The sequence below is a fragment of the Bubalus kerabau genome, chromosome 7 (assembly GCF_029407905.1).
Source record: "Bubalus kerabau isolate K-KA32 ecotype Philippines breed swamp buffalo chromosome 7, PCC_UOA_SB_1v2, whole genome shotgun sequence".
Lineage (NCBI taxonomy): Eukaryota > Metazoa > Chordata > Mammalia > Artiodactyla > Bovidae > Bubalus > Bubalus kerabau.
Genome location: NC_073630.1, coordinates 85,400,524 through 85,415,316, shown reverse-complemented (window position 1 = coordinate 85,415,316; position 14,793 = coordinate 85,400,524). Strand labels below are relative to the sequence as shown.

The 14,793-nt window shown below is 35.7% G+C and overlaps 1 protein-coding gene across 1 annotated transcript in view; it reads left to right on the top strand.

The window, feature by feature from the left end:
• Positions 1 to 14,793, top strand: part of LOC129657088 (ephrin type-A receptor 5-like) — an 81,281-nt gene that overhangs the window by 57,201 nt on the left and 9,287 nt on the right. Inside the window, exon 2 of the mRNA XM_055587406.1 lies at positions 7,669 to 7,757. Coding sequence (XP_055443381.1) covers positions 7,669 to 7,757 — 89 coding nt within the window. The remainder of the gene's footprint in view (positions 1 to 7,668; positions 7,758 to 14,793) is intronic.

Genomic DNA, 14,793 nt, shown 5'->3' with positions numbered 1-14,793 from the left:
GGGTCCTAATAAAACTATCACATGCTGGAACCCTGTGGAAGGTTTTTCTGGGATTGACTCAGTATTTGAACTCTTATTCTTACCCCTGGGTACCTGACTTTGCTTTTGGTTCTGTTTTTTTTTTTTTTTTTTTTTTTCCTGTACTATGATTTTTTAACCTTTCTCACTTTTTGGTGTCCTCTTTCATTTATTCAACAAAATAGCGCTTATTATAAATCTATTTTGTACTAGTACTGTGTACACTGTAAATGGAGATATGAAAGACAAAACTCCATGCTGCACATAGTGTAATGGAGGAAACAGGCAGTAACTATTAATTCATAAGCATTATCATTCACTTACTATGTGTCAGTGACTGTATTTGGCATTGCAGAATCAAATACGAATATCTTATCTCCACTTGCAAATGGCTTAAAACCTAGATCTTAATACATTTGTTTGTCCCATCCTTCTGGCCACAGCAGTAGTAGCCATGTCTGTGTCTTAGATGTCTTCCAGGTTTGTGCGTATTGTCATAGCCAGCATAAGTGAGGAAGGAGGCAATTTGTGTAAACAAGTGATGTTTCCCAAATGATTTTCTTTCTTTTTTTTGCTGTTGTTTAACCTCATAAAACTTGACAGCAGTGTTAGTTATTCAAACTGGGCTATATCCTGATTAAGGGGAGAATCATTTTTCTAAGAATGATGTTAGCAATTACCCTATTGCTTTTCCTAATGAGTTTTGATAGATTATGGAAAAATGGAGACTTGGTTCTTAGTGATATCCATGTAAGCACTAAAGTATGCTCCTACTGCTCTTTCTCCTGCCTATTTGTAAGAAGGAAAGACATTGTCACCTTGTTTTTTTCCTACTTTGTTCCCACATATGGTAAAGCATTGAGACCTTTCTAAGTTTATACAGTTCCATTATCTGATTCCTCAAGTTTCCAGAGTCATTTTCTGAATACATTTTTTTCAGTTTCTCCTTATTGCTGAAAATCTAAATTTCTTTTCTATTTAAACATATCTTTAAACAAACAAAACTCCAGCCAACACCATAGGCCACCTTTATTTCATAGCAATATATGTATAACTATTCGAGTACTGAAATATTATGTTAATTTTAATATTTATTAATAAAAATGTTACATAGACCAGCAGATAGGAGATTTTGAGTGATCATGCATTCTGTATAACTGTCAGAGACAAAATGTAAAGAAAATAGATTGAAAAATTTAAAAATTAAAGTGTAACATATCTTTACTAAAATGGTAGTTGTTTTCTCACAGGAAAAAAAATGAATGAGATTCAAATACTGTGAAGGATATCACATTAATTTAATTATTAATATTTTTCAAAGGACATTGTGCATTTAGATTATAATTGAGTCAAAGGGAACACATTTTTAAAATCCAGCTCAACTTTTTTCTTTGTATTTCTAAATCTGAAGTCTGGATCTCGTCTGGACCTCATTCAGTGCAGTTCAATCACTCATTTGTGTCTGACTCTTTGTGACCTCATGGACCTTAGCACGCCAGTCCTCCCTGTCCATCACCAACTCCGGGAGCCCACACAAACTCATGTCCATTACGTTGGTGATGCCATCCAACTATCTCATCCTCTGTTGTCCCCTTTTCCTCCCGCTTTCAATCTTTCCCAGCATCAGGGTCTTTTCCAATGAGTCAGCTCTCTGCATCAGGTAGTCAAAGTATTAGAGTTTCAGCATCAGTATCAGTCCTTCCAATGAATATTCAGGACTGAGTTTCTTTAGGATGGACTGGTTGGATCTCCTTACAGTCCAAGGGACTCTCAAGAGTCTTCTCCAACACCACAGTTCAAAAGCATCAATTCTTGGGCACTCAGCTTTCTTTATAGTCCAACTCTCACATCCATACATGACTACTGGAAAAACTGTAGCTCTGACTAGATGGACCTTTGTTGGTAAAGTAATGTTTCTGCTTTTTAATAGGCTGTCTAGGTTTGTCATAATTTTTCTTCCAAGGGGCAAGCATCTTTTAATTTCTTGGCTGCAGTCACCATCTGTAGTGATTTTAGAGCCCCAAAATATAAAGTCTGTCACTGTTTCCATTGTTTCCCCATCTATTTGCTATGAAGTGATGGGGCCAGATGCCATGATCTTAGTTTTCTGAATGTTGAGTTTTAAGCCAACTTTTTTACTCTCTTCTTTCGCTTTCATCAAGAGGCTCTTTAGTTCTTCTTCACTTTCTGCCATCAGGGTGGTGTCATCTGCATATCTGAGGTTATTGATATTTCTCCCAGAAATCTTGATTCCAGCTTGTTCTTCATCCAGCCTGGCATTTTTCAGGATGTATTCTGCCTATAAATTTGACAATATACAGCCTTGACGTACTACTCTCCCAATCTGGGACCAGTTTGTTGTACCATGTCCAGTTCTAATTGTTGCTTCTTGACCTGCAGACAGATTTCTCAGGAGGCAGGTAAGGTGGTCCGGTATTCCCATATCTTTTAAGAATTTTCCACAGTTTGTTGTGATCCACACAGTCAAAGGGTTTGGCATTGTCAATAAAGCAAAAGGAGATGTTTTTTTGGAACTCTTTTGCTGGGCCTCATACTAAGACAAAATATAGTCTTGAACATTTTATTTAGCTTTCTAGAATGCCAGGATGTCTGCCAGAGGAAATCTCAAAGAGAAAATTTAGGAATTTAAATATGTTTAAAATTCTCAAGTAAAGAAAAAAAAAATATATATATATATATTCTCACACAGACACATATATAGCTATATATCTAATGGTGAGAAGAGATATTCCTTGTAAAAACTGAGTTTAAACTCCTCAGAAGTGGGCTGGGATGTTGGAGAAAGCATTTCAATCAGATGACAGAAGAATAGGCTGCATCATGAAAGCAAGGTTTGCTGTTTAAGTTTTCTTAGTGCAGATGGTTTTCTACTTGGAGGATTTGAAAAGAAGAATCTATTTGACAGATATACTGAGGACTCGAGTATTTTGCTGAAGGATCCAAAAGATGAATATATAGTACTGTTCTCTCAAAGAAATTTTTGTTTAGTTTAAGGAAAAAAGCATACTATAAATATCTACGAATTGGTGTTTTATAGTCATCTACATTTATTGGACATTTTTACAGAAATCTGGCTAGAAGTTATACTTACCCAAGAGAGGCTATGTATGTGATGAGAGGGACAAGAGCAATGACTCTGAAGTAATGGTGTCAGAATCATAGTTCCATAATTCATTAACTTTCCTAGCTTTCCCTTCTAAATAATAATCACCTCCTCATTGGACTGTGGTGAGTATAACATGTGTTAAAGCATGCAAAATATTTAAGAAAGTTCTAGATATGTTTTTAGTTCTCCATAAATTTTAAATGATGATGATTATTTCATATTTTTGAAGTATATATTTCTGAATCTATGGATTCTGTAGGTCATGTATACTACTCAAGAAGTCAGCATTTTTAATAAACCAACAGAGGTGGTAAGGATGTAGTTGATGAATAAGTGTTTGAGAACCTCTGTTGCAGGTCATTTAAATTGATACAAAGAATTAGAGAAAGTAGGAACTGGACAGTAATATTTTCAAGTAAAACAAGAAAAATGAAGATACTTATAAATACCCATAGTTTAGAAGGAAATGAAGAGAAAAATAAAAATTGAGTAGGTTTTACATAGAGAAATGTTTAGCTAAGGCATATTATTTATGTAAGCATGACCCTATTAAGTCGAATAGGAATTCTGTGCACAATATACTTAGGAAAACCTGCCGAATATATATATATATATATATATATATATATATATACACACATATATACACACACATATACATACCTAAATGAGACTCAGTGCATCTCTTGTTGAATGTTTAATTCTGTGAGCTCTAAGGTGTCTTAGCTAAGGAGAGGAGAAGGCAATGGCAACCCACTCCAGTACTCTTTCCTGGAAAATCCCATGGACAGAGGAGCCTGGTAGGCTACAGTCCATGGGGTCGCTAAGAGTCGGGAACGACTGAGCGACTTCACTTTCACGCATTGGAGAAGGAAACAGCAACCCACCCCAGTGTTCTTGCCTGGAGAATCCCAGGGACGGGGGAGCTGGTGGGCTGCCGTCTATGGGGTCGCACAGAGTTGGACATGACTGAAGTGACTTAGCAGCAGCAGCAGCTAAAGAGAAAAATGAATTAAAAAATGAGATAAGATGCTTTAACTAGAAAACAATTACCTTAGTCATTATTTATTTTTCATTTAAAGGTACATTTTCAAAACCAGGCTGCATAAATAAATTCAGTTATTTCATATCAATATGTTTTGTAGTTCTACATTCTTTATGGTTACTGATTGTACTTAAGTAGAATTTTGTATTCTTTTGTAAATACCAAGGCATTTAATGGCTTTCCGCTCACAAAGATAACCTAGATTTTTTAAAAAAATGCTTAAATATATGTTTAATAATAATTGATGAATGTTGAAAGAATTTTGATCTCTCGAATATAACTTGTAATCACCTTTAAAGACATAGTTTTTTAGTTATGTATAAAACATTAAGCTGTTTATAATAAATTAGTGCAAATGCCTCTAAAGTTAGGCATTATCAACAGGTGTACATATGAAAACATCTTGCAGGCTGCCAATGTGATCAGTTACTTTTTTCAGGGCCCATTCATGGCAAGCTTCTGTGACTAGGATGACTATATATTTAACTCATGTATTAGTTGTACTCCATTATGAATGGAACATCTCAATATGGGAATACATTTATCTTCTTAGGAATATAAGTGTATACTTTACCACTGAATGTAAGAAGAACATAAACTATCAAATTGAGGGCATATCAGTTGTTCCTTAAATATCATTGCAGAAATGAGGTATGTCAGTAGTAAGGCTATATGAAACCATAAAGTAAATACTTAGAGAAAGATTATAAAGAAAATGTTGCTGATTTAATGATGCTACAAGGTAGTCAGCTCTAAAATACAGCTCTAAATTTTTGTAAAAATTAATAAATTAAAAATATACTGAGATTTTCAATTAAAGCAAGAGATTTAATTATGAATATTGAGATCTTTAAGGGCTTCCCAGGTGGCTCAGTGGTAAAGAATCCACCTGCCATTGCAGGAGACGTGGATTCAATCCCTGGGTCAGAAAGATCCCAGGAAATGGCAACCCACTCCAGTATTCTTGCCTCAAAAATTCAATGGACAGGGGAGCCTGGTGGTCTAGAGTCCATGGGGTGCCAAGGAGTTGGACATGACTGAGCAACTGAGCATTGAGATCTAGACAACTGTTTTATTTGCTTTTAGAAAATTTCCAGTATGTATTACTTTGTTACATTTTATTTTTTCTAGTATTTTTCTTTGTATATATATGATGTCCTTTTAGAGTTGAAATTAAATATAAGAAAATAGACTCTACTTCTTACTGGATATATATTAAAGAGCTTTTCTATTTAATCTTACAACTTGCCTTCTTCATTTGTGCCAAGTGAGCTGGACTATATGAACTTGAGTCATTATGGCTCATATACTTCTTTTTGGGGGATAAGTGAAAGATAATCTCGGTCCCAGTGTTTGAACTTAACATTTAGTTCAACTAATTAGATATTATTAAGATAGAAATTTCAGCTACCATACCATTATAACTTTAACATTCCATTTTATGTGAACAGAAAAGAAACTGGTTAGAACAAATCTCAACATCACCTGAATAAATCCTGCTTTTGTGTGAGTCACTGAAGTTTTTAAATGCTATGTTTTGGCCATGAAATACAATTTTGCAGTCTTCTGAGGCTTCCATGGGCTTGTCAACTGTCACTTTTCTTGGATAATTATGGAGAGAAATACACAGATAAATGAAATTCACAGTGATTTGGGCAGCCCCCTATTTCACTAGATTCAATTCTCTTCACTATAAAACCTTTCCTGGAGCTGCCAAGTCTTAACAACATTTGACAGAATTGAGTTTAACCTTTTCTTTCTTTCTTTGCCATCTTCTGGTGAGAGTTATTATTGAGATGAAAAAAATAGTGGCCAGAGCAAAAGGCTGGCAACATTTCAAGGTTGACATGCCAAGTGTTCTTTGACTAAGTTGCTTTTAGAAGAGGGAGGGAGAAATAAATCACTCAAAAGTTCTTTCAGTTCCATTGCTGTACATCCCTGCAGACCACTGAGTAGAGCAAAGAGTCAATCAAATGCTTTTGGAATTTCCATTCATTCATTCATTTTTCATTCATTCTTACATATAAACAATGATACGTATTGAATTTGTACATTTCTCCATGAATAATTCTAAATAGTGAGAATATGCTGATAATTGAGAACAGGTTTCTTTGTCATAAAATGAATCCATTGGAGAAGGATGCATATATGTAAACTGGCAAGAGAGTATAAATTAGGCATTATGAAAAATTTGTCAGTGGGGAAGAGTCAAAATTTAAGCCATTGTACAGTATCCCAGTAAGTTCCTACCCCTAAGCAATTATCAGTCAGCACCTTAATTAAATTTCCCAAAGTATGTTCTGTGTATTTCTACAGACTGCTTAGGTGTGTTATAAATAAGAGAGTTCTCTGGCAATAAAAGCATGGAGAGTAGTATAACATATAAAGCTAAATAAGATAATTTATTGCATAGCTTTACTATAATGATATGAATACTATACAGATTTATTTTATATATGTGTGTACAGTTCTCAAAGCTTTCAATATTATCTTAAAAACAGATACAGAAGGAAGAGCTTCATAGTTGTCTTGCAAATAAACACTTGCACTCCACAAAATATATAGTGGGATTCTAGTTGCATCTTTATTTTTAATCACTGAGTCATGTCTGACTCTTTTAGACCCCTGGAACTGCAGCATGTCAGGCTTCCCTGTCCTTCACTGTCTCCTGTTGTTTACTCAGACTCATGTCCATTGAGTCGATGGTGCCATCCAGCCATCTTATCCTCTGATGCCCCCTTTTCCTTCTGCCTAAAATCGTTCCCAGCATCAGGGACTTTTCCAGTGAGTTGTCTGTTTGAATCAGATGACCAAAATACTGTAGCTTCATCTTCAGCATCGGTCCTTCCAAAGAATATTCAGGGTTAATTGTGTGTAAGATTGACTGATTTGATCTCCTAGCTGTCTCAAGAGTCTTCTCCAGTACCACAATTTGAAAGCATTAAATCTTTGGCACTCAGCCTACTTTATGGGCCAGCTGTCATATCTGTACATGACTACTGGAAAAACATACCTTTGACTAGAGGGACCTTTGTTGGCCAAGTGATGTCTCTGCTTTTTAAGATGCTCTCTAGGTTTGTCAAAGCTTTTCTTCCAAGGAGCAAGTGTTTTTTTAATTTCAAGGCTGCAGTCACCGTCTGCACTGATTTTGGAGCCCAGGAAAATAAAACTGTCACTGTTTTCACTTTTCCCCCTTCAATTTGCCATGAAATAATGGGACTGTATGCCATGATCTTAGTATTTTGAATGTTAAATTTTAAGCCAGCTTTTTCACTCTCCTTTTTCACCCTTATCAAGAGGCTCCTTACTTCCTCTTTGCTTTCTGCCATAAGAGTGGTATCATCTGCATATCTGAGGTTGTTGATGTTTCTCCCAGAAATCTTGATTACAGCTTGTGAGTCATCCATCCCAGGATTTCACATGATGTACTCTAAATGTAAGTTAAATAAACAAGGTGACAATATACAGTCTTGATATACTCCTTCCCTAATTTTGAATCAGTCCATTGTTCCATGTCCAGTTCTAACTGTTGCTTCTTGTCCTGCACACAAGTTTCTCAGGAGACAGGTAAGGTAGTCTGGTATTCCGATCGCTTTAAGAATTTTCCACAGTTTGTTGTGATCCATGCAGTCAAAGGTTTTAGCATAGTCAGTGAAGCAGAAATAGATGTTTTTCTGGAATTCTCTTGCTTTGTCTATGGTCCAGTGGATGTAAGCAATTTGATCCCTGGTTCCTCTGCCTTTTCTAAATCCAGTTTGTAGGTCTGGAAGTTCTTGGTTCATGAACAACTGAAGCCTAGCTTGAAGAATTTTGAGCATTTCTTTGCTGTCATATCACAATGAGTGCAATTGTATGGTAGTTTGAATATTTTAGTATTGATTTTCTTTGGGATTGGAATGAAAACTGACCTTTTCCAGTTCTGTAGCTACTGCTGAATTTTTCAAATTTGCTGGCATTATTGGGTGCAGCACTTTAACAGCATCATCTTTTAGAATTTGAAATAGCTCAGCTGGAATCCAATCACCTGCACTAGCTTTGTTGTGATGCTTCCTAAGGCCCCACTTGGCTTTTCACTTAGGGATATTTGGTTCGAGGTGAGTGATCACACCATTGTGGTTACCTGGATCATTAAGATCTGTTTTGTATAGTTCTGTTTATTCTTGCCACCTCTTCTTAATATCTTCTGCTTCTGTTAGGTCTGTACCATTTCTATCCTTTATTGTGCCCATCTTTGCATGAAGTATAGGTTCTGACTACTTTTTATTCAGTCTTTCTCTGCATTCTTCAAAATGGATCCTTTTTATTGATCTAGACTCATGAATTTAGTGTATTTTTCCTGTTCAATTGTACATTTAGCACCATATGATTATATGGGTGTAATAAAACATAATTCATAGTAGTTTTGTTTATATTTAAAGTGAAGATAAGTGTTTCACTGTATTTAAAATTTTCATGTTCCTGTCATCATTATGTATTTGAGATATTTATATAAATGAATGAATATTAACTTTTGTATAATGGTATATAGTAAGAATATAACATATTTCATTCATTCTTAGTGATGGCAGTGGTTTCAAATGTTTGGCCGGTACAACATTGGAAATACCATCTTGGCATATCTATCTCTAGTCATATGTGAAAATCCTAGTTTAAAAAGTGTTAAATTTATCATGTATTGCCAAACAGCTCCATAAATTTGGCTACCAATGTATTCTCCCTTCAGCAGCATGGATGAGTTCCTGTTTCCTATAACCTTTCTAAAACTTGATTCCGTATCTGCCTACATTTTCCCAAATAAACACACATTTAAATTAAAAAAAGTGTCCTGTGTTCAGTAAGCTGCCAAAAGTAAAATAGGGAAATATTATCAAAAAGTCTGAGATTTCCAGGAGTAAGGACTATGTATTAATATCTCATTGTGAATTAAAAAAAAAGTTATAGAAGTATATTTAATTTACAATGTTGAGTTAGTTTCAGGTGTACAATTAAGAATCAGTTATATATGTATACACACTATATAATAGATAATATTAGAATAGATAACTAATAAGTGAAAGTGAAGTGAAGTGTCTCAGTCATGTCCAATTCTTTGCGACCCCATGGACTGTAGCCTACCAGGCTCCTCTGTCCATGGGATTTTCCAGGCAATAGTACTGGAGTGGATTGCCATTTCCTTCTCCAGGGGATCTTCCCAACCCAGGGATCTAACCCGGGTCTCCCACATTGTAGACAGACTCTTTACCATCTGAGCCACCAGGGAAGTCCTATTAGATAACTAATGTGGACCCACTATATAGAACAGGGAATGCTACTCAGTACTCTGTAATGGCCTATATGGGAAAAGAATCTAAAAAAGAGTGGACATATGTGATCATGAGAAACAGGGAAGCCTGGTGTGCTTCAATCCATGGGATCGCAAAGAATCGTATGTGACTTGATGACCGAACAGCAACAAATGTATATGTGTGTACATGTATCTGTTTGATACCTATTAGTTGTATAAAACAGAACAATCAAAGGAAGTCAGTGACAGTGACCTTCTGCAATTATGGATATATCCTTTATCATATTCAGAGTCCTGTTTATAGTCCATCTATAAGTGTACAAAAAAGATCTTCATGACCCAGATAATCATGATGGTGTGATCACTGACCTAGAGCCAGACATCCTGGAATGTGAAGTGAAGTGGGCCTTAGAAAGCATCACTACAAACAAAGCTAATGGAGGTGATGGAATTCCAGTTGAGCTATTCCAAATCCTGAAAGATGATGCTGTGAAAGTGCTGCACTCAATATGCCAGCAAATTTGGAAAACTCAGCAGTGGCCACAGGACTGGCAATGCCAAAGAATGCTCAAACTACTGCACAATTGCACTCATCTCACACGCTAGGAAAGAAATGCTCAAAATTCTCCAAGCCAGGCTTTAGCAATATGTGAACTGTGAATTTCCTGATGTTCAAGCTGGTTTTAGAAAAGGCAGAGGAACCAGAGATCAAATTGCCAACATCCGCTGGATCATGGAAAAAGCAAGAGAGTTCCAGAAAAGCATCTATTTCTGCTTTATTGACTATGCCAAAGCCTTTGACTGTGTGGATCACAATAAACTGTGGAAAATTCTGAAAGAGATGGGACTACCAGACCACCTGATCTGCCTCTTGAGAAATTTGTATGCAGGTCAGGAAGCAACAGTTAGAACTGGACATGGAACAACAGACTGGTTCCAAATAGGAAAAGGAGTTCGTCAAGGCTGTATATTGTCACCCTGTTTATTTAACTTACATGCAGAGTACATCATGAGAAACGCTGGACTGGAAGAAACACAAGCTGGAATCAGGATTGCTGGGAGAAATATCAATAACCTCAGATATGCAGATGACACCACCCTTATGGCAGAAAGTGACGAGGAACTAAAAAGCCTCTTGATGAAAGTGAAAGTGGAGAGTGAAAAAGTTGGCTTAAAGCTCAACATTCAGAAAAAGAAGATCATAACATCCGGTCCCATCACTGCATGGGAAATAGATGGGGAAACAGTGGAAACAGTGTTTTTACTTGAACTTTTGAAAGTTTTGTGGGACTACATTCATTCCAGACTTTTATTTTTCTGGGCCCCAAAATCACTACAGATGGTGACTGTAGCCATGAAATTAAAAGACGCTTACTCCTTGGAAGGAAAGTTATTTCCAACCTAGATAGCATATTCAAAAGCAGAGACATTACTTTGCCAACAAAGGTTCGTCTAGTCAAGGCTATGGTTTTTCCTGTGGTCATGTATGGATGTGAGAGTTGGACTGTGAAGAAGGCTGAGCACTGAAGAATTGATGCTTTTGAACTCTGGTGCTGGAGAAGACTCTTGAGAGTCCCTTGGACTGTAAGGAGATCCAACCAGTCCATTCTGAAGGAGATCAGCCCTGGGATTTCTTTGGAAGGAATGATGCTAAAGCTGAAACTCCAGTACTTTGGCCACTTCATGCGAAGAGTTGACTCATTGGTAAAGACTCTGATGCTGGGAGGGATTGGGGGCAAGAGGATAAGGGGACGGCAGAGGATGAGATGGCTGGATGGCATCACTGACTCGATGGACGTGAGTCTGAGTGAACTCCGGGAGTTGGTGATGGACAGGGAGGCCTGGCGTGCTGCGATTCATGGGGTCGCAAAGAATTGGACACGACTGAGTGACTTATCTGATCTGATCTGATCTGATAAGTAGATATTGAAGTCTCAAATATTAATAAGATCCTTTAGGCTATAATTCTAAATTTAATTAATATAGTTCTTTATAGAAAATTTATATTTCTGTACTATAACTAGACTTACCTGATGTCTGTATTTCCACATTTATGTTTCCTCTTACTTGTATACTGGCAAAAGGGATTTTGTTGATAAGGAGAGAAAAAAGGCAATTAAAAACTTGGTTTAATTTTAAGATTAAAACCCTAGTGCAAAATTAATTTCACTGTTCTCATTTGTGGGTACTAACCTAGGGGAAAAGGCCTCAAGATGATTAATGGTTAATATAAGAAGATACAGGAAAAATACTGGCAGAAGACCTAAGTAGGAAGAGCAAATATAAAATTTATCTTTCCTTTTGCTGTAATTTCACTAACGCTTTAAAGGTTTTTACAGAAATTGTCTGGAATTCTTAGCATTCTCAGAAAAATCCATTTCACAGTAATTCTCAAATTAAAAATTCATTAATAAAATACAATAAAATATTTACATTGAGTTGATAGAAAATTTCTATAAGTATGTCAGTCATTATCTTCAACTAGTAAATCCTGTTATATTAATAACAACTCTATAGTTTAATGTAGGCCAGAGTTAAATTTGTGTTAAGCTAATGATCAAAAACATGTAAAAATGAACACTAAAAAATTGGAATTGTCATTTTAGGACTATCAAGAGACACTTAAAATTTTCATATTTTTTAATAAAGTGTATACTTGTACTTAAGTAGCTGTTTTTTGTTGACAGAAGAGTTTTGGCCAGAAAAGGCCCAACAAATACATTTCCGTAGATTCATGGCTGTTTCTTCTTTTACTTCCACCTCACAGAGAGCAGCCCTGGAGTTCTGAAAAATAAAGCTGTTCCATATGGAAGCTCCAGCTTCTGACTGTACAGTAAAGTAACTATAGACACCTTCCATTTCTACAGCATCCTTAATCCGACTGTGGCAAGTGGACGCTGTGAACTTTAATCCGTATAATGGCAATATAATCACTTAAACTTGAATAAACTCAAAGCTCCAATGTGGCTGTTTCCCAACAAAAACTGAGATGGAGATTTGTGTTGAATAGCCAGTGATTACAAGAACATGATTAATGTGAGACATGGAGTTGATTATGGGTGCTGTTTGTAAAGCCTGCACCAGAAATGTAATATCTATTGAAAAATGAGGGTGGCATAAAGACCAGGACCACAGACAATGTTATGTTTTCTGGTATATGTTTTAGGCTGGATAAGTCATCCAGTGTTGCAAATGGTTTACTGAAATCTTATTTCCTTTTTTTAAATTTTTTTTTTTGCCAGAATAGTGAGTGTATATTGTATCCTTTTTGCCTACAACATCAAATGCACCAAAGGTTAATCTATTTTCATTAAACTGAATCCCAAGTGAAACAGTTTTTTTCCTCATTTACCTAAACTTTCATATTGCTTCAAAAAGAAGGCATCCCCATAGAATATTTAGCTGTCTATAACAGGACAGTATTTATATTGAAGAGAATAGTAATGCCACTCTAAAATATTAAGTGTTATTGAGAACATGTATATTTAAATAACACTTGGAGGACCATTCTCTAACATCTCATAATGACTGTCAGGAAGGAATTCTTCATTGTGAGTCTGTGTGTGAGTGTCTGTATCAGTGTCCGTGTGTGTGTGTCCACCATGAAACCCTGAAACACAGGAGAAACATATGACTCCTTAGATCTTAAGATCTCCGTGGTAAATGTGTACCACTGTCACTAATGCAAGTTTGTAAACTGAGATCACAGTCATCTTTTTGTAAAGATATGAACTCACAGACTAGGTGAACTTACGCAAGAGTACACAAAAGATTATTTATATTACTACAGTTTTACAAGTTATCCAATTTTGGACTATTTCTTGGTGTAACAGGACAGAAAATATACAGGGTAAGATACTCTCTAGAGAAGGCAATGGCAACCCACTCCAGTACTCTTGCCTGGAAAATCCCATGGACAGAGGAGCCTGGTGGGCTGCAGTCCATGGGGTCACTAAGAGTCAGACAGGACTGAGCGACTTCACTTTCACTTTTCACTTTCATGCATTGGAGAAGGAAATGGCAACCCACTCCAGTGTCCTTGCCTGGAGAATCCCAAGGACGGGGGAGCCTGGTGGGCTGCCATCTATGGGGTCGCACAGAGTCCGACACGACTGAAGTGACTTAGCAGCCGCAGCAGCAGCAGCAGCAGCAAGATACTATCACATAAAAATGGAAGTGTCTCAATATATTGTATAAAATGGAGCTAAACTAGATCAGTGGCTTATAAATCCATTTCTAGCAGCTTTTAAAAAAATTTTACATGGCACATAATCACAAACATGCCATATTTGATGGGAGATTTTAATTGAGTTTATTAATTCGCTAATTTTGGGCATACATATTCACTAATCTTATTCTGCCTTTTAAAATTATATTGACCAAGTGACATTTGAATTTGTTTTTGTAAGTAGATTTTTCAAGAAAAAAGCCAAATATAAATGAGGTATTCAGATATCTTTTATTATGTTATTTAATGTGAAACTGTTCAATATATATCTTCTTAAAACTAGAATGACAAATATAGAAGCAGTCATGATATATACTTTTTCTTTTTTGTTTTTAGATAATATTCATTACAGTATTTTATAAGAAATACCTTTTTGTTTAAGTGATAAACTTCTCTGTGAATAATTATCTGATATTTTGCTTTTGCTTTTTCCAATCTCTAATTCATTTCTTGTGCACTTGGATATTTTTTAAAGAATAAATGAAGGGGGACTTGTCTGGCGGTCCAGTGGTTAAGACTTCACCTTCTAGTACAGAGCGCAGGTTTGATTCCTGGTTGGGGAGTTAAATCCCACATGCCTTGTGGCCAAAAAGCATAAAACAGAAGCAATATTGTAACAAATTCAGCAAAGACTTTAAAAAAGATCCATGTTAAAAAAAACTTAAAAAAAAAATAAATGAAGAAAGAATCCATATGTTTTCTTTCCTTTTTGAAAAAAAAAAGCTGACTGCAACATTAGAAAAAATACGAATTGTTTTTCCAGGTGAAAAAAAAATCTCTTCATGATTCTTATTTAGTGTTGTAGACAGATGCTCAATTGTCTATAAATTTCCATCTGAAAATATCCATATAAACTTGAAAGTTTTCAACTCTATCTTTCTCAAGTGATTTTGTTTCACAAATTGAATTTGAGCCCATAAATATTTGTACTATTCTGTGGGCAATAAAGTAATTGACTACAGCTTTATTTCATACATAGAAAATTAATTGAGTCATTTCTAGCAATATTGCTATTTCATACTCATGAATTTTAAAGATGTTTTAAACAACAAAAACACCTATTTGATGCAATCTTTTTTCCACTAACATAT